Source organism: Mercenaria mercenaria, chromosome 5 (genome assembly GCF_021730395.1).
Source record: "Mercenaria mercenaria strain notata chromosome 5, MADL_Memer_1, whole genome shotgun sequence".
Lineage (NCBI taxonomy): Eukaryota > Metazoa > Mollusca > Bivalvia > Venerida > Veneridae > Mercenaria > Mercenaria mercenaria.
The window spans coordinates 25,986,553-26,010,392 of NC_069365.1; the positions used below are offsets into that span (position 1 = coordinate 25,986,553).

Genomic DNA, 23,840 nt, shown 5'->3' on the forward strand with positions numbered 1-23,840 from the left:
TGTATACATGTTTTGATTTTGTTTTATTCAAAAGAGACTCGTGTTTAAATTAAGACATAAAGGAATCTGAAGTTTTAGAAAAACATATCTACTCTTTTTGATGGAAACTGTAACTAGGATTGTTATATATTTACCAGGAAATAAGGTTTGAAACACATCAATTTTCAGTGACAAGCGCGCATTTGGTTATATGTCAGGTTCACAATGATCTTTAAAACACCGGATGCAGTTTCCGATCGTGTTAAACTTTATTGGATGATTGAATATATTTAGTAGATGACCCCTATCATTCTATTATTTTTATGTAAAAGTCAAATGTCAAAGTCCAGTTGACATGAAATGGTTTATCAAAAGCTGGAGAATGCTTTGTCTACTTATGAGCATGATTGTCTATGATCTGTAGAAAACGGAAAGTACATAAAGATCACATTTAACCATCATTATCAAATACAATGTAAACATTGGACTTGAAGTACGGTGATACACTATAAGACTGTTATAATTGCTATAAAATATGTAAAAGTATGAATGCAACCAAAGAAAATAATAGGACACATGGTTTGATTGAGTCATTAGTCAAAACGACTTGCAAGACTCAATATATGTTAATTAGATTTGGTTTTTATTAGCTCACCTGAGCACAAAGTGCTCAGGGTGAGGTATTGTGATCGCTCACCGTCCAGCGTCCGTCCGTCCGTTGTACATCCGTCGTCCGTCCACACTTTCCTTTAAACAACATCTCCTCCTAAACCAACAAGCCAATTTTGATGACACTTCACAGGGATGTTCCTTGATTAGTCTTCTTTAAAATTTTTTCAAAGAATTGAATTCCATGCAGAACTCTGGTTGCCATGGCAACCGAAAGGAAAATTTTTAAAAATCTTCTTCTCAAAAACCAGGAGCCTAGAGCTTAGATATTTGGTGTGAAGCATTGCCTAGTGGATCTCTACCAAGTTTGTTCAAATCATGACCTCGGGGTCAAAATTGTCTCCGCCCCAGGGGTCACTTGATTTTACATAGAAAAATCTTAAAAAATCTTCTTCTCGAAAACCAGAAGCTCTAGACCTTAGATATTTGACATGTAGCATTGCCTAGTAAACCTCTACTAAAATTGTTCAAATCATGACCCCGAGGTCAAAATTGACCCCGCCCCAGGGGTCACTTGATTTTACATATGAAAATCTTCAAAAAATTTCTAAAAGTAAATCAGAAGGTTTAGAGCTTAGATATTTCACATGTAGCATTGCCTAGTAGACCTCTACAAAATTTGTTCAAATCATGACTCCCGGGGTCAAAATTGACCCCGCCCCAGGGGTCACTTGATTTTACATAGGAAAATCTTAAAAAATCTTTTTCTCAAAAAGCAGAAGCCCTAGAGCTTATATATTTGACATGTAGCATTGCCTAGTGGATTTCTACTAAAGTTGTTCAAATCATGACCCCGGGGTTAAAATTGACCCCGCCCTGGGGGTCACTTGATTTTACATATGAAAATTTTCAAAAAGTTTCTTAAAATAAAACAGAAGGCCTAGAGCTTAGATATTTCACATGTAGCATTGCCTAGTAGACCTCTACAACATTTGTTTAAATCATGACACCAGAGTCAAAATTGACCCCGCCCCAGGGGTCACTTGATTTTACATAGGAAAATCTTATTTTTTTTTCTAAAAATAAACCAAAAGGCCTAGATCTTAGATATTTGACATGTTGCATTGCCTAGTAGACTTCTACAAAATTTCTTCAAATCATGACCCCCGGGGTCAAATTGGTCCCGCCCCAGGGGTTACTTGATTGTACATTGGAAAATGTTCCAAAGAAATTCTAAAAATCATCAGGTTTACATTTGAAACATGTAGCTCATATTACTCTGGTGAGCAATCCAGGGTCATCATGACCCTCTTGTTTGAATTATAAACAATTATATTATCGGTTCTATAATATGGCGTATCTGAACGTTACCTTATAATTGTTGTAGAATTAAATATTACACTTCTACATGTTTCTTTTGATATATTTGTCTAATTACAACATCACAAATGACAACTTAAATCAACATGAATCAATGTAATGCACAAACCGACTTACAATTCATATTTACAAAATTCTCAGGAATATAAGAGCAGTTTGAGACAATAGAACCTAAGCATATGTAGTAAAATATTAAATACGTACTTGTTTTGCTATATTCGTTCTTCCGTGTCTATCGTCCGATGCTTGCCTCTTTCCTTTTGAGCCCTAAATATGTATAATGTATGATATATGATCGTAATGCATTATGCATTTCATGCATTAAATCAAAACCAACCAGATGGTTGTTGTTGAGAAAATAAGCCACATTTTATCCATTGCATTTAATTTTTATAAAACTGGATAGTAAATATTCCAACCCGAACTTAATCTTTCATAAAACACCCAACTGGAACGTACGATTGATATACACACATACACTCAATTACAATCACATTGTGAATGGAGATAAAATCCAGAAAATAATATCTAAGTGGATGTTTTGTATATTAAACAAATACCGGTAACCTTTTTCATGTATGATATTAAATCAAACGTTATTTTTGTTAGGGGAGGTTTTAACAAGGTAACATTTATAGATTTTGACAAGCCCCAACGACAGAACACTAGTCTGTATAAATTATGCAAAGACCGGGGTTTAATACCCCAGTCACACATACGGCGCGGAAAGCTACGTCTAGCCACGGATAGAAACGTAGTAATCCGTATCTATCCGTATTGAAACGTACCTGAGACGTACCTTAAAGTAGTAATCCGTATCAATTCGTACCAATCCGTACGGCTCAGGTACGGATCGATACGGGTTACTACGTTTCTATCCGTAGTTAGACGTAGCTATTTGCGCCGTATGTGTGACTTTGGTATTAGGGACCATAACTCATAAACAAATAATTCGAGCAGAAATTGCCGAGAACATGCATCACTATACGATTATTCTTCATACAAAACATTCCTGTTATCCTTATTGTTATCATCTTCACTACACCATATGTATATAGCGTCCTTTCCATAACAATTTACATACAAAGACAGTCACTCCGGGCGCCAAATCTACTGGTACATACACAGAGCAATCTGACTTAAGGGAAAGAGCCCAAAGAAAACTGGAAGAGAATTTGCTTTAGAAGCAGAAATGACCTTGCATTCTAAACCATCTTTCATGAAAAACATCAACAGAAAAAAACAGTCCTGGTATCTTAGTTAGATTAGAGACTCTCTTTAGCGTCTCGGAAATTTCCAGTGCCTTATCGGGATTCGAACCCAGAACTTCAGTATTGACAGTCAAGCGTGTTGCCACCAGACCACTAGACTACAAGTTAAGTAGAAGATATGTGCTGACAGACGGTTTCTCTATGTAGACAGTATGTATCAAACTCAAGGGCCATAACTCGTTGAAGAACCATTCCAACGTTAAACGTTTAAAGTATGTACAAGTAGACTTAGTACTTACCCTTCCAGTATACTCTAAGTTAGAACCTTGAAATAAACCTGACAAATTTATACTTTAAAGGGGCCATAATTTCAAAATAAATTTTCCCAATGAAACATTGGTGTGATGTTTTATCGAAATACTACCAGAGGTTTAAGAGGTGTTGCACAGGACGAAGACGGAAAACCGACATGGCACAAGAGGCCTAATGAATGAAAGACATAGGCATGTTGTCAGTTTGAAGTAGCCTGTTACTAAGTATATAAACACAGCATAATATTCATGGAAGTCTCAGCGGTCTGATTTTATCACAAGTGCTCTATGTTGAAATATATCCCACGATTATTTCTACGCATGTGAGTATTGTTAAATTCAATCAGACCTACAGTCAAAAGGTCAATTTTAGCGTACCAGATCTCTAAGATTAAAATGTCAGCGTGACTTGTTATAAAACATGTAACATATATAATAACTTTCATAAGTTATAATTGAATGGAAAAATCATACAACCGATGCAATTCTCCCAGGTACTTCACCACACACTTCTCCCATAGGCGGGTCAGTCTCGATGACAAGTGTACAAAAGCTTCGTTTTATAGCGCTTGTGTGTTCCGAGCATGCGTTTCGGCATATCTCATTGGCGCGCTGTTTAAAAAAAATTGAAATATGTTAAAACTATCAGAGCATGCGTTTTGGCATATTTCACTGGCGCAATGTTAAATAAATTGAAACATTTTATAACTATCAGAGCATGCATTTCGGCATATCTCATTAGCGCGCCGTTTAATAAATTGAAACAATTTAAAACTATCAGAGCATGCGTTTCGGCATATATCATCAGCGCGCTGTCTAATAAATTGAAGCAATTTAAAACTACCAGAGCATGCGTTTCGGCATATCTCATTATCGCGCTGTTTAATAAATTGAAGCAATTTAAAACTACCAAAGCATGCGTTTCGGCATATATCATCAGCGCGCTGTTTAATAAATTGAAGCAATTTAAAACTACTAGAGCATGCGTTTCGGCATATCTCATTAGCGCGCTGTTTAATAAATGGAAACATTTTATAACTATTTTCCTCATTACATTGTAACCTTAACACTGGTTTATCGCGCACATCATCTTGCGGTGAATTTAATGAAAATAATCATATATTATATACATAACCAAAGTTGAGGAATATTTGATGTCACTTATCATGACTTGCTTTAGATGGAACGATGTACATTTCTTAAAGTTAAAAAATAAAGTGTTTAAGTGTTAAAGTGTTACGGCATAATGATTAGTACATAATGCTGTGTTTGACGTTGTGCTAATAGGGTGAGTAAATTATATGTTGCCATTACTGATACAGTTTTAAAAAGCAATTGTTTGATTGCGTAAAATTTCAGATTGACCAACTTCTGAACAAAAATTCTCAGAATATCACTTGCGATACATCAAATAACACTTCCGGTGTCACTCGTTGAAAGATAGTTCGACCTAACATTGAAATTATCACTACGTTCATGTATACTCTTTATCTAAATAATATATCTATTATATAGCAAATATGTATTAAATTAATTTAAATGCAAAGAAAATACTTAATGACTCAATTTGCTATAAAGGCCTCATTTCATACTTGACTTTCTTAAAACTTTGTTAAACAACAGATAAAAACTACACACAGATTTTCAAGCTTTTAAAGATGGCCAGTAATAATTGAATTTTTACCACTCAATTCTGTAGTGGGATTATTTATTCTTTCTAGTTTTACTAGGAATATAATAACATCTTACCATTAACAGTTTCAACATGAAGTCGGCCGTCTGTTTCTCATTTCCTTTAAATGTATCTTCAAAAGCATCAATCCATTCATTATCATACAACTCTGAAAATTCCTCCGTAAGTTTGGTAGGTTTTTTTTCGTCACTGAGTTCTGCTATGTAATGACTGATCTCAGTCTGTTGTTCTTTATCTTGTCTAAACATGGAATGACTTCGTTTTTATCAAGTTGCTATGTTAATTTTGCTTTAATGAGGCGATTCATGCCAACTCATATATGATACAAATGTGCTCTATTTTATTTAGATAAATGATCAACTGCATTTGAATCGTTTCAACTAAAGTAGAACTATTTACTGTGAGCGCCGATCAATACGCCCTGGACGCAGAGGAGTTCATCGTAAAAAATTATATACTAAACATCTAGAAAACACAGCGTAATTAAAACATCTATTCAGTCAACAGTATTCCTGAATTCTTAATTTACTTTCATACACTTCAAGATATGCATTCTCTTAAACGTCTGTTTTAGCATCGCTTTTAGTTATGAAAAATGAATATTAAAGACAAAATATTAATCAGAAAATCAAAAGATCAATTTGGTTGAGACATGCAGGGAAAGGTACTTCTATATGGAGCCGATGTTCAACGTATATGGCGACGCTGAAGAAAAATAAAAACGAAAAGACAGATTCCTTTCACATACCTCAGCAGCAATAAACTTTGTATTTGATGTTCTGGGTCATACGGTTTCTTTACGTTTTCAGGTGCTTGCGTTGTCTGAATCAGCTGGCTATACTGATAACTTAACTCAAAACGGTTTTTTCTTTCCTCATCTACGTGCGCTTGCAGTTTTTTCACAGTATCCGTTTTTTCGGCGGACATTTCTTGAATTCGACTCTGCAGACCTTCGACAGTTTCTTTATGCAACAAGTCGTCTTGTGTTTTCTGGGCCTCCATATTCTCTATTCGGCTAAGCAGACTTTCCACGGTTTCTTTGTGCAGCAAGTCATCTTTTGCTTTATTCTCAGTTATATCATCTATACGACTCTGCAATTTTTCTATGTAGATCTTGCTGTCAGAAATATGCTTGTTTAGCGCCTCCATGTCACTAAAACGAAAAAGATCCTTTTGCTGTTACAACATTGTTTTCAAAGTTGTACATTGATATAAAATGAGGTGTCTATGCACAGACTGTTGTTGCTTGTGTTCTTGGTAACAAGGAAGGCTCTATTCGTTCAGGAGGTAAACTGTCACTATGAAAGTCTTAAAATATTTATAGCTGTTCCCATTTATGGTTTTCAGTTTATCAATCTTATACGGATTTAATTCAAATATTAGCAATTGAAGAATGTGTCAGGCAAGAAATATTTCAATGTCATGTTAGATCTTAATCTGATATACTGCGTTAGACGTCGTCCTTAATAAACATTGATGCTATCAGAGAAATTTATAAATATCTTTTCGATTAAGCTCTGTACATGTTTTTGAGATACCAGACCATGCAATATGGACATCTTCTTGAGAGTAGGTACTCTCTCTCTCTCTCTCCCTCCTCTCTCTCTCTCTCTCTCTCTCTCTCTCTCTCTCTCTCTGCTATATAAATCCGAAAAGTAGATTGAAGTTTAAAGGTTGAAGGTGTTTAAAGAAGGTTGAAGTTTAGTAATTAGTTACCTATTCTTCTTCTGTATGACCTCCTCTTTTCCTTGAAGTTCTGTTTCTTTTTTCTTTAAATCACGATTTAAAGATATTTCACTGAAAAAGAGTTCACTCTCTCTTGTACATGGAATATGTATAATATCTTCGATAATATATATACTGAATATACGAATAAAGGAATCGAAGAAAACATGATTAGTGTGGAGTGAAAATCGAGTAAATATATACAAGAATACAGAACAGATCGTACTTAATCTTAAATCAATTTATTTAACTAGTTAACTTAACCTAGAATAAGCCTGATATCTCACTACAAGTAATTTTATTTACACTGTGTTGTAATACAGGAAAATGGCAGGGACCTAAGAGAATAAACTAGTTCAAACTAAACAGTGGTGTTTAGCCACTGTCCGTTCCAAGCAGGCACCCTGTTGTGTTCCCGTTTTTATTTATATATGTTTATGTCTGTTTGTTATTTCTATGATATTATTATTGCATTCGTTTGTGTTAATATGTTCACGTGTGTGCTCAGCCTTTACGTACGTTTATACATTTGCAAAGACCCATATCTATTGCGGAGCACTGCATGAACGTTTGCATTTAAACTGCTCTCTTGTACATGGAATATGTAAAATATCTTCGATAATATATATACTGAATATACGACGTGAAATTACATGACAAAATGTAAGTGTTTATATGATGTGAATTCCTTTTTATACATACATATAATTTTCAAATGCATATATTAATCGATGTAGCTCACTGCAGAGTTGGTGCGGTCTTCGGCGCATGCCCGAAAGTGATTATCTAATGTCGCGTACGGCAAAGATTCGCAAATTATTGTATGTTCGCATGCATTTAATGTACAAAATGTATAAAATACTGACTAACGGTTAGGGTAAGTATCACCATGGTTACAAATTATATACATTTAAAGTACTTTTAGTTCAAATTGCTTCAATGCGACATATACTGGAGTCGGTTATTTATACCAGCGCTCAAACTCTGCATTGAATCACAGCTGTTTCTAATCCCGTACCGTACCCGTACCGTACATTCGTAAACTATGAGTTTTGTTAAAAAAGGGCGGAAACTTCATCGTTCTATGCCATCAAAATGCTTCAGAAACACCTTAAAATCCGCTTATTAAGAAATCTGACGTTTGATAATTATATATATATATATTTCTAAGTCATTTGCTCAAACACTGAAAGAGTATTTCGTACCAACCTGCGTTGTATAAATGCCCGCCACACCCCACCTCGTTGTAATTTAATTTAAGCGAAATCTAATATGGTGACCTATCAATTTTCTTTTTGTTTTAGATTAGGTAGACATAACCAAAGGTATGTGCAGAGTTTGATTAAATTCTTTTATGTGAAACTCGATAAAATAGCAGAAGTACCATCTTAAAACTGACGAAAATATGCAAAAATAGCCCTTGGGTCTGCTGAACAAGTATTCCTTTCTTTACAAAGTCATGTTCTTTTGATTTCTCGGAGCATGTTTCAAATAGATATATTGTTTTCCGTTATAAAAATGCTAGATAATCAAATTTATGCTGATTATTGTACTTTACTGAAATATATTTTAGGATTACAGAAATTTTGAAAAATGTTTAAAATAGCACCATATTTTGGGCAAAATTAAATTGAAACAAAGCTGGTGACCTAGTATTTTTATTTCATTTTTCAATACATCATAACATGATCTTTAATACAAAACATTTCATCAAAATCTATTATTGAGAAAAAAATTACGAAACTGTAGCGAGCGTGCTTAACAGACATTTTGTTTTGATTTGAATGGAAAAATAGATGAAACCGAATATAAGTAAAAAGAAACAATAAAAAGAGATCGGTCACGTGAGTTGGAAACAACATAACTGTTCTGGTAGTAAACATCTGATGTACATCATGTTTTTGGACATTGATATGAAGCTCCTTCTATTATTGTTGATGTGTTAAAGGTTTTTCTTTATATATTAGTATGTTAAGTTATATTTTTTTGAAATGCAACTGTATATGTAATACTCAGGGAATAGGATATTTATCTTGATAAATTTAAAAAGCATGTCAATGAGGACTTATATTACCAGCTCACTTGTTTATGGGAAGTAGATTGCAAAGTAGATTGCAGCAAATTAGGATTGTGTATATGGTAATAGTTTCATATGGTGGCTGACTTCTGCTATTTCGTGCGTTCGTGTCGGCGAGGCGAAACGTCGAAGTAACGAATGTGACTAAACTCTCAAAAATAAGTTAATACTAGGAACAAAAAAAAGAAATCTTAAAAGTACATACAATTTGTAATTATATTGACTGCCACAGAGATTACAGTACGAGTACTCAGTTTAATTCCAAATTTCATTGACCATGAAATTGTTGGGAAATTACCCTTTCATTAAAAATATCATATGCAATTCATGACCCTATATTTCAACAATATTAGACATGCTATTTATTATTAAGCTGATGGAAAACAGATAACGTGCTGATAATTTAAAAGCGTTACATATAAACACCAAAAAAAATCAAAAGGACAAATGCTTCGCATTTGGTTCTTAGCGCCTCCTCTGCAGCGCTGGCTGATATTTGGTACAAACTGCACATATACGGATGAAAGCTGTCAATAAATCACGTACGCTATACAGCTATAAGACACTCTTTTCAAACAGATCGGCGCGGTAATTGTTAAATTTTCAATTTGTGTACCTTTTTGGCTAAGTATATAGACACGTGACCACTTTCTGATTGAACGGGTGCAACAGCCCAGTTTTTCCCTTTTTTCCTCCAGTCTGTTTTTTTTTTCAGGTCAAATTAAAATTTTGTAACTAAAAGGGGGAATATCAACCTGTTGGATTTCCCCCACTTCCTGATTATTTCCCCCTCAGTTGTTCCCCTCTCCTCAACAGGGAGGAAAAAATAACTAGTTTCTTTTTTAGCTCGACTATTCGAAAAACAAGTAGAGCTGTCCTACTCATCATCGCGTCTGTGTCACACTTTCGGTATGTTTTTCGTACCAGTCAACATTTTAACAAAACCGTTTGAAATAAAGCTTTAAAAGTTTCAACACATGGGTACCATCACCATGTCCAGTTTTAGGAAAGAGTACATAACTCCATCAAATATTTTGGCTGAATTATGTCCACTTTTAACTTACAAAACTTTGTTAAAGTTTTCTTTCCAGTTCATATTTTGTGTTAACTGTTTGACATATGATTTTGAAAATTTTATCACTTGTTTATTATAACATTCTCTGTCTGTAGGCAAAATACTATAACTCTATCATCTATTTTAGCTGAATTATGGTCCTTTTTGGTATAATATTCGTCAATATTTTTTATATAAGTCAACGTTTTGTCAAAACTATTTAACATGTGGCTTTGAAACTTTGAACACTTGTTAATCATCATAATATCTATTTGCAGGCAAGAGAACATACATCTGTCAACTGTATTGGCTGAATTATGATAATTTTTGGACATTAAATTGGCTCTGTTTTCCTACAAGTTTGAAAGTTTGAACATGATCTCAATCTGTGGGCAAGATGTATCAAATAAAGTGGAAACTTCACAGGTCGCTCAACACGACAAAAACGAAAATGTTGCAGGCTCGGTTTGATTGAGCCTGTTCATAGACGGTAGTGGAAATGCATGCTACCGTCCACGCCCTCTAGCCCCGGGTTGAGCAGAACTCAACATTTACACATGCTAAAAGTACAAAAAGCAATTTAGAGACATCCGCAGATGTATTCAAACGGCGGTGAACATGGAACCTTCAATGATACACGTGTTGAGGCGTGTAATTCCATGAAGAGCGGCGTTTGGTCCCCAGATAAAGTAAAGGGTTTGCCCCAAACGAGAAAACAATGGGCATAACTAAACAAACTGGAATTTAGGAAGGGGATCTGAGGTTATGGAGCCTGCGTATCACAGAAACTGTCAAAAGACAAAATTAAAAAGCAGGCACCATATCCATGGGGTGATTAAACAATACCCAAGGCTATGAAAGCGGGAGTATTGGAACCACCCAGGCCGAAATGGTCATGTTGAGAAAATAAACAATACCAATAACACGACATAAAAGTCGTGCTGAACGATATGAAACTTGCTGACTAAATTAAGCCAAACAAGTCTTTTAAAACATGTACTTATTTGTCCTTATTTTGAAGTTACATGAAACAAAGACACAATTTCTATGCCCCCTTCACAATTTTAATAAAAGGGGGTTGCTTATGCTTGTTGAACTTGGTTTCTGGTCCCCACTTGGAAAATGTTTTGTCCTACAGTTGTCAGCTTTAAAAGTCTGATTGCCTGTGGTCAGTAAATGACCCATTTCCTTTCTGACATGAAAATGAAATCATATAATGTACAAAACACTGTAATAAAGAATTAAGATAACCAACTCTCCCAAAACTGCCTTGTGAATGCATGATAAAGTGTATCATCTATTATGTAGATATTTACATATAAGGGGCAAAGAACCAGTTAGTCAGTTTCTCACCCCTTACCGATCTTATCAACGACTTATGTAGATATATACATATAAGGGTGAAATAATGTTTATTATTCATTATGTAGATATATACACATAAGAGGCAAAGAACCAGACAGTCAGGTTTTTACACCATCCCAATTTATCATTGAGGTATGTAGATATATACATACTAGGAAGAAATAATCAACTAGTCAGTTTCTTCCCACCTTCAAAGTGTATAATTATGACATGCAAATACATACATACATACATGGGGGAAAGAACCAACTAGTCAGTTTCATCCCATTTCACTGTGCATTATTCAGACATGCATATACATACATCATACAAGGGAGACAGAAGCAGCTAGTCAGATTCTTCCCCCTCCATGCACTGTGTATTATTCAGACATGTAGATATATGCACACTGGAGCTAAAGAACCAACTAGTCTTTACTCTTTCCTGTGTCTTATTCAGACATGTAGATTCATGCACACCGGATGTGAGGTGGGGGTTTTGGCTGTTGAAAGGACCAACTAGTCCGTTTCATCCTATTCACCGTGTGTTATACAGATATGCATATACAAATGTACATACATACCAGCTAAACAGTTTCCTCCCCTTCTTTGTGTATCATTCAGACATGCAGATACATACATACTGGGGTGTGGGTTGGGGGTGGGGGTGGGTGGGTTGTGAAGAACCAATAGATCTGTTTCTTCCCCCTTTACTGTGTAGTATTTAGACATGCAGATACATACATACAAGGGGGAATAGATTTAGAACCAACTAGACATTTCCTTCAATGTTCACATAGTATTATTCCGACATGAAGACACGTGCACACTACTGGGGGGAAAGAACCAACTTGTCTGTTTCTTCCCCTTTTACTGTGTATTATTTAGACATACAAATGCATACACATTGGGGGAAAAGAACTAACTATTCAGTTTCTTTTCACATTCACTATGTTAAATTCAGATATGTATATGCACACTTGGCGTGTGGGGGAAAACTAACCGGTCAGTTTCCTCCCGCTTTAATATATATTATTCAGACATGCTGATACATACATACTAGTGAATTGGAGGGGAGAAAGTGGGGGAGGGGAAGATCAAACTAGTCACTTTATTCTCTCCTTCACTGTATATAATGATTCTACGGTATGTAGAAATATACACACTAGGAGAAAGAATCAACTAGTCAATTTCTTCCCCCTTCCTCCCTTCGTCTAATATTCAGACATCGGATACATAATTACATTCTAGGAGAGAAAGAACAAAACTAGCCAGTTTTTTCCTTTTTTACTGTGTATAATTCAGATAGCGAAGAACTAAATAGCCAGTTTATTCTCTTTTGTTTACAAAAGCTCAGGTGGAAACAACTAACCAGAGGTGTATGTGTGTGTGTGTGGGGGGGGGGGGGGGGGCGGGGCGGGGCGGTAGAGAGAGAGAAAAAACATTGTTTTACCTTTGCTTGTGTACAAAAACTACGAAGGAATAAAACTAACCAAACGTGTGGAAAAAAACACTGTTTTTCCTACCTATGTTTATGAAAAGGAAAAGAAGAAAAAAGGGGAAATAACTTACCAGAGGGTGGGGAGAAAAAGTCATCTGGTTGTTCGTCTCTCCCTTGTTTATGCACGAAAACTAAGGAAATTAACAACCAGGGAGAGGAAGTCGACCGTTTTTTTCTCTCCCTTATTTATGAACAAAACTAGGAGGGTGGGGAACAACCGGGGTGGTGGGAACAAACCGGTTGATTTTTTTCCCAGGGGAAAGAATCAACCGGTCCTATTTCCTATAACTTTTAAAGTCCTTACATGAAAATACGCTTTCGCTCTGCAAAAGCGATCTGCATGCTTACAAAGTATAATTATATCATAGTGGAACAACATTGACCGATTTTTGAAAGAAGCTTTTAAAATTAGTTATAGAAAGTAAACCATTAACTGGCCCTTTTTTTCTTTGTTTACATTTCTTGTATAGTTCCGGCCATTAGCCTCGGAAGTATCACTGGCTCTCTTTTCAACTCACATTTGAGTGGCAGATCGATAAATATGTCAGACTGGTTTTCCTATATTTTTTTTGCCTTATAACGAAAAGCTATAGTCATATATCTGTATCTTTGTGACTTTTTTAACTAATTTGAGGTTGGAAAATGAAATAAAATATATCATAGATTTTTTTAAAAAATTTTGTCCCGTGTAAGATATTTTATAAGTAAGCTGCTTGTTATTTAAAATGATATTGCAAACGAGGAATGTTAGAAGTTTCTTTAAGTCTATAACATCAGTGTCTTTTTCTGGATTTTATTTAGAGTTTAATCATTGGCATTAAGTGTAGAACCAGTAAGATATATTTATACAGACGAATGACAGAAGAAAATGACTTAAGATGGACTTAGCATGGTAGCCATCTCGCTTAGCTCAAAAAGTTGAGTGCAGTTCTACGGATCGCCGTATCGTCAGTTCCATCTCCGGGCAGGGCGTACGTTCTCCGCGAAAAAAGACATACATTGCATCTGCAATCATTCGTCCTCCACCACTGAAGCATGTTAGGAGGTGTTTTGATAAAAAAAAGAAAAAAAAAACAACAAAAAAACAAAACAAAAAACAAACAAACACTGTGTTAGAAATCATTCTAAGATTCATGTGGGGAAGTTGGCAGTTACAGGTTTGTACTGGTGCAAAATCATTGGTTAGTTTATCTGCACACAGTTAGATACTAGTAACTTAAATTCTGCTAAAAACGGCGTGAAATCCAAAAACAAACAAAACTTAACATGGAAACTATCAACTGTTATTTTGTTTAGTTTCGAAGTAAATCTTGATTGCATACATGCCACAGTGGTGCAAACGCATGTACATTTTGTATTTTACTGATGGAAAAGTCAAACCAGTAATACCACGGATAGAAACTGAGCTTTTCTCTTATTTGAATTAAATTCAGATTTTAAGTTTAATTTACATATCCTTACTGGATCTTGTATCATCATATAACTCCATCATAAATTTATTTTGTCACAAAACAAACACAATATTGCAATGTATTTAAAATTGTTTAAATATTTTAGCAAATTTTAAGACGAAATTTTGGCTGTGGGGATTGGGGTAAAGAAGTATTATTACAGCAATTACAAGTAATTGCTCTCATTTCCTTCAAGTAGCAGTTTATATTTGCCATTTACTTCAGTTGTAATAGTTAACTTAAAGATATTTTATAGCAAAATAAAATAAAACTAATACATTTGCAAGCACTGCAGTAGTATAAACACATCTATATCACCTCTGTGCCACCGTATGGATGACATATATCATTCATTATATTTCTCAGCGACAAATGTACTCAGTTTAGAAATATAATGTGCTAATTTTGAACATACAGAGACTGTGCTCTGAAATAAGGCATTTAGTCTTAAAGTCTGATTACGATGTAAACTCTGATAGAGGATAAAATTCAAGAGAAGTTAAAGATCAAGATACACTTTGCTTTAGAATGATTATTTTTCCAAAATTAACACATTGTTTACTGGAATATGTCTAAAGGCTATTCTTTGAAAAAAAACAACAAAAAAAAACAAAAAAACTATTTACTTTAAATCAATAGGCAATATTACCTGCTAATCTTCTTGTGCAGTTGACTTTCCAACCTGAAACAAAGGTGTAATTTTTAGATAAATATAGAACATTAATAAATCTAAAATATATCATTGAATAAGATAATGTGCGTGAAATTAGCCAAAGCAGCCAGACTAGCCAGAGTTTCGCCAGAGTTCAACCAGAGTTTAGCCAGAGTGTAGCCAAAGTAGCCAGAGAAGTCAGAACTCTGGTTACTCTGGCTAGCCATAGTAGCCAGAGTTCAGCCAGAGTAGCCATAGTTCAGCCAGAGTTCAACCAGATAAGTCATAACCCTGGTTACTCTGGCTGGCCGAAGTAGCCAGAGTTAAGCCAAAGTAGCAAGAGTTCAGCCAGAGTAGCCAGAGTTCATCCAGACTAGGAAGAGTTTCTAGATTTTTAACATGTTCTGGCTACGCCACAGTAGCCCGAGTCACCAGGATATCATTTGCTCTGGTTACTCTGTCTGTTTCTAACAGAGTAGCCAGAGTTCAGCCAGAGTAGCCAGAGTTTCTAGGATTTTAACATGTTCTGGCTACCCAGGTCCCGTGTTCGTAAAATATTTCCAGTCTTAGCTGAGTTTGATTATGAAACTTAATATGTCATTTCTATGTAAATATTTAAAACTGAATTTCAAGTTAATAACTATTTTCAAGTGTTTAATTAAAGTAGCTCTGGCTACTCTGGCCAGCCAGCTTCTAGGGTTTTAACATGTTCTGGCTACCCTGGTCAGCCAGAGTAGCCAGAGTGACCAGGTGCCGTGTTCGCAAAACATTTTCAGTTTTAGTTGAATTTGATCTTGAAATTTAATATGTTATTTCTTTCTAAATAGCATGTTTAAAACTGAATTTCAAGTTAATACACTTAACAAAATTCCTAATTGGTCAGTTTATATTGGGTTACTATTTTGTTAATAATGCATGTATTTACAAGAAATTTCACATACCGACATTTGAATAGATACTGCAGCTAATTATTGATTTATTTTGGCCGACTCACGGCTAGCGTAACCGCATCAGGCGGTTTGACCAATATTGCATATTTTGCATGTGCAGGGCATGCGCACCAATATGCACTTGTTAGTGAACATTTTTGGCATAACTGACAAAAGACCTACTAGAAAAACACATATTATTGTGAAATTGACACAAGAGCATCGCGCCCGGGCTGTCGGAATTTTACAACAAAACTCAAAATCGGTCAATTCAATGATTTGTCCTTGGGTTAAATTTTGCCAAAAGAGCGCGGATGGTAGATAACCAACGATTGAAGGTTCTTGTAAACGGAAATAAGGTTAAAAATGGAAATAACCATGAAAGTAACAGCTTAACGTGTGTTAGAGATTCACCTGGAGGGGATTACTTTTATTTACACTGTCCCATGTCTTTGGAACATGGTGGGGGTAAGAGTGAGGTTGGGTGCGCGCCATAGGCCGGTTTAGGCTCCCCAGTGGTGTTTTTGCCACTGACCGTTCCAAGGCGGTGCCCCACTGTGTTCCTTTGTTTGTTCGTTTTGTCCTTGTGTGTTGACTTTGTGTGCGCGCGTGTGTGTATGCTTATTGTTCGTCTTGTCCTTATGTGTTGGCTTTGAGTGTGTGTGTGTGTGTGTTGTTCGTTTTGTCCTGATGTGTAAGCTTTGAGTGTGTGTGTGTATGTGTGGTGCACGCGTTTGCGTGCTGGGGGGTTCGTTTTGAGGAGGCTGCGCTTTTGGTGCGTGGCATTCCCTGTTTGATATTTTTCTTTGTTTTTAAGACAAATTAAATTAAAATTCTTTTGAAATTGCAAAAATAATTACACACGTGTCGTAAATGTGTCCCGGCTAGCAACATTCCGACAGCTCGATCGCGTTGCTTTTGTGTCAATTTCACCATGATATGTGTTTTTCTAGTAGGACTTTCGCCAGTAATGCCAAAAGTGTAAACAAACACGTGCATGTTGGTGCACATGCCCTGCACGTGCAAAAAATGTAATGTCGGTCAAAACGCCTAATTCGGTTACTTTGGCTGTGAGTCGCCAAATATAAATCGATAGTTAGCTGCAGTACCTATTCAAATGTCGGTATGTGAAATTTCGTGTGAATACATGCATTATTAACAAAATAGTAATACAATATAAACTGACCAATTAGGAATTTTGTTGAGTGTATTTTTTTTCTATTTGCCAGGACTCTGGTTACTCTGGCTGACCAGAGTAGGTAGAGTTCAGCAAGAGTAGCCAGAACTATGGTTACTCTGGCCCGCCAGAGTAGGCAGAGTTCAGCCAGAGTAACAAGACTTTATTAGGATTTTAACATGTTCTGGCTACTCATACCAAAGCAGCGTAACATCAATGCTTGAAACATAAATGGCAGACACTAGAACCTAGAAGAATACATGCATCCCGAATAATGTTGTACACATAGCCATTAATCAAATCATTCAGTTTCAGTTTTAATATTGCATATGCCATGTTTTTGTGATTTTCCTACATATCTGCGATATGTCACATGTTTAATTGTTAAGCACACTTGAACGTATATTTTACATTAAATGGGCGCTCAACAAATCTGGATTAATAATAATAATAAAATAATAATAATGATGATAATGATAATAATATAATAATGATAATAATCTCATATACTAAGTTTTTTTCTGCAATAGATGCAATATGGTTTACAGTATTTTAATTGTGAGCGAACGTATGTTTTTAGGCTGTTTCTTTAATAATATTGTTATTGCATTGTACATATTTTTTTATAAATCTGAGAGTGTTACTAGCTTCTGAAGATGTAATTTCAATATGTGTTTCCAAGTTAAGACATCACTAATAGTAATCCCAAGATATTTAGCATTTCCTGTAGTTTTTAGTTCTTGATAAAGTAATTTATATGGAAAGATGATATTTTTTCTCTTTTTTCTGAGATTCCTATTACTTCGCATTTATCAGGATTGAATCCATAGACCAATTACGTTCCCATTCTTCTAATTTTGTCAAATCCTCCTGAACTCTGTTAGAGTCTATTAACCAGTCTATGTTGAGGTATATGATAGTGTAATCAGCAAATAAGCGTATTCTACCTTTAACAGAGTCAGAAAGGTCATTAATAAAACAAAGGAAGAGACAAGGACACAACACTGAACCTTGAGGAACCCCCTGATAGAACTGGTAAAGAGTGTGAGCTTTCAACTATTACAGATTGAGAACGGTTTCTAAGGAAAGATTGAATGCAGGATAGAGAGATTCTGTAGACACAAAGTTTCACGATTTTATAGAGAAGGAGTTGATGATCGATCTTGTCGAAAGCTTTCGAGAAATCCATTACAATGAGACCTGCTTGTTTCCAGATTGGAGATTATCAAAAGTTTCCTGTGTAAAGAATAATAGTTGAGCCCCACAGCTATGTTTGGAACGGAAACTATATTGAAAAGGTGTGAGAAGATTGTTGACTATTTTGGTTCTCTCAAGGTTGACTTATATGTGTTTTATGTACCAAGTGATTCATAAAACGAACTTCTGCCAGAGTAGCCAGAGTTTCTACAGCTTTAACATGTTGCGAAATGACCCTTTTTCATACCCTCAGGTTTTTTTTCTAGTGTTTCATGTATCAAGTGATTCGTGAAACGGACTTCAATGAATTGTCTTACTTATCAGTTAGCAGTCCTATAACTCTTTAATCCAAACATAGTCAATATCGTTTCATACACGTAAACAAGTAATACCGAGTTAATACAACATGGAATGTTGATTTTCTGATGGAATAAGGTGACCACAATAAATTTTTGAATGGCATTTTGCGTTTAGCTGGCATGTCACAGGTACCTACCTTTTTCCAAGGGTTTAGATGAAATACCGTTATTAAGCCGCTTTAGGCCACACCAAATTGATAAGTTGTTCATCGGATTTTTTTCTGAAAAGTTTGAGGCGGCGAGCGAAAAAATAATTTAAATATTTTTTTTAGGTTTTTGAGAAAATCAGGAGCGAGCGAAGAGCGAAGAAATATATTTGTCTTCATTTGGCTCTCGACTGACTAGTAAAAACCTTAAAACAGAATGTATAGCCCTTTTAAATTAAAAAGTAAGTCCCCAGGGATTGAGAAAATATAACCCGCAGACGCACAACAAAGCAAACTCGTGAAAAAAGGTAATAACATTGTCATACAGTACACTGTAATCAAATATCGAATCGAATATTTACTGCTGTGAAAATGTAGCATTCTTAGATGACTTTACAAAGTTTTTGATACATCAAATATCTATGTGAGTGTTGCTAGATCTATTAAAGCTTCTGATTTGAAACTTAGAACAGTTATTTACTGTCAAAGTCTACACCAGGAGAAACAATACTCTTAAGTCTGAATCTAGACAGAGTTATGCCCCTTTTTAACATAGAATATTTTTAATTAAGTTTTATATAATGACCAATAGCTCTGTACTTTAATAGCTTCTGACTATTATGCTCCTTTTACTGGCAAAGCTCTGATTTAGAAAAGTCGAGCATGATGTACAGCTCTTTTTTCTAACTTCAAACTTTCATAACATATTAAATTTGTTGAAACAAAGTCTCAATTAAAGTCTGAAATGGAGATTAACGTGCATTAACATTAGTCTACTAAATGATTGGAAAATTTGAAAATCAAAACTGTCCTGAAAACAACTCGTAATGTAAATTCCTTACCCCACCAACTTTCGTATGCAAATGCTGATCAATTGGGCAGGAAAAAACAGAAAACAAATAAGTGACATGCATCAATAAGTATTTACCCTTACCAAAATAATGTAGATTGATGTTATCAAACAAATTAGTATGTTTTTCTTCATCCAGTTTTCAATGAAATAAATCGATTTTTGTAGTATGTAATTTGGTAAACATTTGAAGAAAATGGCGTAACCGCATAAAGGGGAAATACCTTTAATGCAACTAAATATAAGTTTTATGATTTATTATAGACGATGTGTGCATAGTATGTATTTATTTTGATTAAAATCCATTTGAGAACAATCTGGGACTGGAAGTATAAGCATTTATACACTTTTACGTCCGTAAAAAGTAGCGCACCAAAAAATTTTGTATTGATTTTTTTCAATGGGGCGAGCGCAAGCCAAAAACAAAAAAAAATAATTTTTTTTGAGTTTCTGAAAATATACGAGCGGCAAATCCGATGAACAACTTTTTAATTTGGTGAGGCCTTAAGTGTATGTGTTCACATGTCAACATTTCGTCAACTTCCACAACTTTTAAATGCAAATTTCAGGAATTGGTTGCTGTTAACAAGTATGTAATATTTATTCTCCAATTTCTTTATATTATGTCTTCAAGTTAATTCATTTGGTACAAATTCAAGGCAAACACTGAAGTTAAATAATACAAAACCAGAAGCCTTCAAATAAATATTCTTTATTTTTACACTCCAAGTTATATGGAATTCATTGCAATTGTTTATGATATCAATATAAACAAGAAGACCCATATGGTCCCGAATAAGGTCCTGAATCACTTACCTGGACCTTGTTGGTTATGACAGTCATAGTAAAAATTCACAATTTGTAATTGTTATCTTTAAATTGTAGGCATTCTGGAAATTTTAAACTTATATTGTATAAGATTAGAAGTATATTGATAATCCACAGAGAGAGAGAGAGAGAGAGAGAGAGAGAGAGAGAGAGAGAGAGAGAGAGAGAGACCAATATTGCCCTGGGGGTGGTGATTCAATCATGTTTGAAAGAACTCCATTATAAATTTTGCTAATTTTCATGCAAAATATTTCAGCTCTTACCCTTGTGGCTCTGAAAAAGATCTTTGCTATGTAAGTATATAAAACTTAAGTAGGAACCATTTTGACTCTGGTGGGGTATTGATTTGAACATGTAAAATATCTTAACTCTTGTCATTGCAATTCTTTTGAGAAGATGTTAAAAGATTTTCCTGCAAGCTCATTAGCACAAGGGGGACAATTTTGACATTAGGGGACATGATTTGCTCAATTTTAAGATAGACAGACCATGCTACATACAAAATATATATAGTTTGGGCCTAAAGGAAAATAAGAATATTTTTATAGGATTTAATATATTACTCTATGTGAAACTTAAAGCCCCAAGGCAGATCCAATATGACCCCGGAGTCCATGATTTGAACAGTTTTGAAAGAGATGTACTTGCCAATGCTTCTTGCAAAATATCTAAGCTCTGGGTCTTGTGATACTTGAGAAGATTTTTAAAGTTTTACAATATAAAATGGAATAAGTACTGAGTTCAGTCAAAGAGCCTGACTGAATCTGATAGACAAGACAAAAGTTGATCACAAAACCTCACCTTGTCACACAGTGACACGAGCTAAAACAATTCAAGTATAGTGTATGAGGGTCATTCAATATATAATGGTAACTATTAAATATCATTTAATCTGACTTTGTCTTACCTATCAATTTTGTTTAGTAATGTAAATTGACTTTTCACCATTTTCACAATGTTATGTTACGTTCCGTTTGGACAATCGTGACTTTTTATTTAATACTAAACCGTGATGCACAATGATACACTTGATACATATAAAACACTAAAAAATCAAAACTGAGAGAACCAAAATGGAGAGTAGCCACAGCAATTGACATCCTGGATACTCGGCTACTCTGGTCAGCCAGAGTTACCAGATTTCTGGCTGCTCTGGCTGAACTCTGGTTATTCTGGCCAGACAGAGTAACCAGAATTCTGGCTACTCTGGCTGAACTCTAGCTACTCTGGCTCCTCTGGCTAAACTCTGGCTGAACTCTGGCTACTCTGGCCGCCAGCCATAGTGACCAGAGTTCTGGCTACTCTGGCTACTCTAAATAACGACTTGAAAATAGTTATTAACTTGAAATTAAGTTTTGAACATGCTATTTAGACAGAAATGACATATGAGTCGCGCCATGAGAAAACCAACATAGTGGGTTTGAGACCAGAATGGATCGCTACAAGTTTCTCCAAGTCCAACACGTTTTAAATGCGAACAGCATGGATCCTGACCAGAGTGCGCGGATGCGCAGACTGGTCTGGATCCATGCTGGTCGCAAAGCCACTGTTTGTGTTCTCATGGCACGCCTCAATTATTAGATTTCATAATTAAATTTAGCTAAGACTGTAAAACTTTTCTGAACATGTGACCTGGTAATTCTGGCTACTCTGGCTGACCAGGGTAGTAAAAACATGTTAAAACCCTAGAACCTCTGGCTACTCTGACTACTCTGGCCAGCCAAAGTAACCAGAGCAAATGAAATCCTGGTGACTCGGGCTACTACGGATACTCTGGCCGACCAGAGTAGTCAGAACATGCTATCATCCTAGAAACTCTTGATACAATGGCTGAACTCTGGCTACTCTGGCCAGCCAGAGTAAACAAAGTTCTGACTTCTCTGGTTACTCTGGCTTAACTCTGGCTACTCTGGCTAAACTCTGGCTGAACTCTGGCTACTCTGGCTGCTCTGGCTAATTTCACGCACATAATAAGATGGCAAAATATTAAAGAATAGTTTTTGACAGATTTAACCGTATGTACTTTGCTCTATAAAACCCACAGTACACTTTCTTTCTGAACAGCAAAGTTATTATACCAGATTAAAAAACACCATAACATATTAAGCGCAAGGTGTAATCTTGGCCTTTAATCTATGGGCTCATGTGGGACAGCTCCTTGCTCTCTGATGAAATTTTAGGAACACGTTTTTTTGGTAAATTGTAGAATTATAGACTGTACATGAACGTGACAGTGCAAACTGTCTATTCTAATATGTTTGTTTCTGTTAAAACACTCTTGCGCTAGAATTGCGTAACATAAACGTACGGTGAGTCAAAGTTTTTGATGCGACCAAGAAAGAGCGCTTCTGTATTTTATCATATTAGAATCGAAATAATTTATAGCACAACCGTGATTTAACATTATTTATACACTCGGATGGTAATACGTCGTACATATAAATACGCCCGACGTATAACCACCCATCGTGCATAAATAGTGTTAAAGCACTGTTTTGCTATAAATTATTTCTTAAATCGAAGCAAACATGTGTGTAACATTACGTCCAAGACAATGCTTAACTAAATTATAGCCGACGCATTTAAGACTACATTAACTGAACAGTAATTAAAATACCAAGCTGTCATGTAATACATTCTATTCCCTATTCCAAATTTGCAATATATAGATGATATTTGTTTGTTTCAGTGAAAGATTAAAATATCTTTCTTCTAGATGTCACTAAATGCAATATTTTGCGAATTACTGTAACGTAACCAAGCCAAAAGTGGCCGTGTTGTTTGTCGGACTGGAATGAAAGGAATAAAATTTTTGTAAAATCATTTTGAAATGTGGGTAAATGTTTGTGACAAGACTATTTTAATAGTATCCATGATATATTAAACACAGCTATAGAGGACCACCTTTCTTCTAGTTTTGTTGAAATCAGACGAGTGGTTTAGGAGGGTATATGGTTCGAAGCAATTTTTGACGGACAACGGACAGACGACGGGCATTAGTTGGCATGGAAAGCTTTCTTTGATTAGTCAGTGGAATCTCATTACAAGATGATTAGCGCAAACTGAATTTGACGGTAAGGTGACATAGTTAATATACCAAGTAAGCTCATTTTACCCGTTTTAGTTCAAGGGCAGTGCCAGGCCAGCCGCAATCATATATTTCAAATGTATTTTGCAAAGCCATACGTGACGATTTTCCAGTAAAGTAACAATGGATTATTCATATGTAAAATCATGAAATAACGCATGATAGTAAAATAATATTTCTACGCGAACATGCCAAGGCTCCTTCCATATTCATAATAGTTTTATTCTTGGACTGCTTAATAACTTACTGAGCGTAATGACCGGACCGCCCGTCGTACACT

At 35.3% G+C, this 23,840-nt stretch overlaps 1 protein-coding gene across 2 annotated transcripts in view; it reads right to left on the reverse strand.

Moving 5' to 3' along the window:
* LOC128556939 (desmoplakin-like) overlaps positions 1–23,840 on the reverse strand; it is a 37,993-nt gene that overhangs the window by 11,576 nt on the left and 2,577 nt on the right. Inside the window, exons 6-11 of one of the 2 annotated variants that reach the window (XM_053542978.1) lie at positions 14,984–15,016; positions 6,900–6,980; positions 5,932–6,336; positions 5,240–5,423; positions 3,968–4,102; positions 2,173–2,235 (exon numbers count right to left, since the gene is read on the reverse strand). In XM_053542978.1, coding sequence (XP_053398953.1) covers positions 2,173–2,235; positions 3,968–4,102; positions 5,240–5,423; positions 5,932–6,336; positions 6,900–6,980; positions 14,984–15,016 — 901 coding nt within the window. Of the gene's footprint in view, positions 1–2,172; positions 2,236–3,964; positions 4,103–5,239; positions 5,424–5,931; positions 6,337–6,899; positions 6,981–14,983; positions 15,017–23,840 lie in introns of both variants that reach the window. The other variant, XM_053542977.1, reaches the window with a different exon arrangement.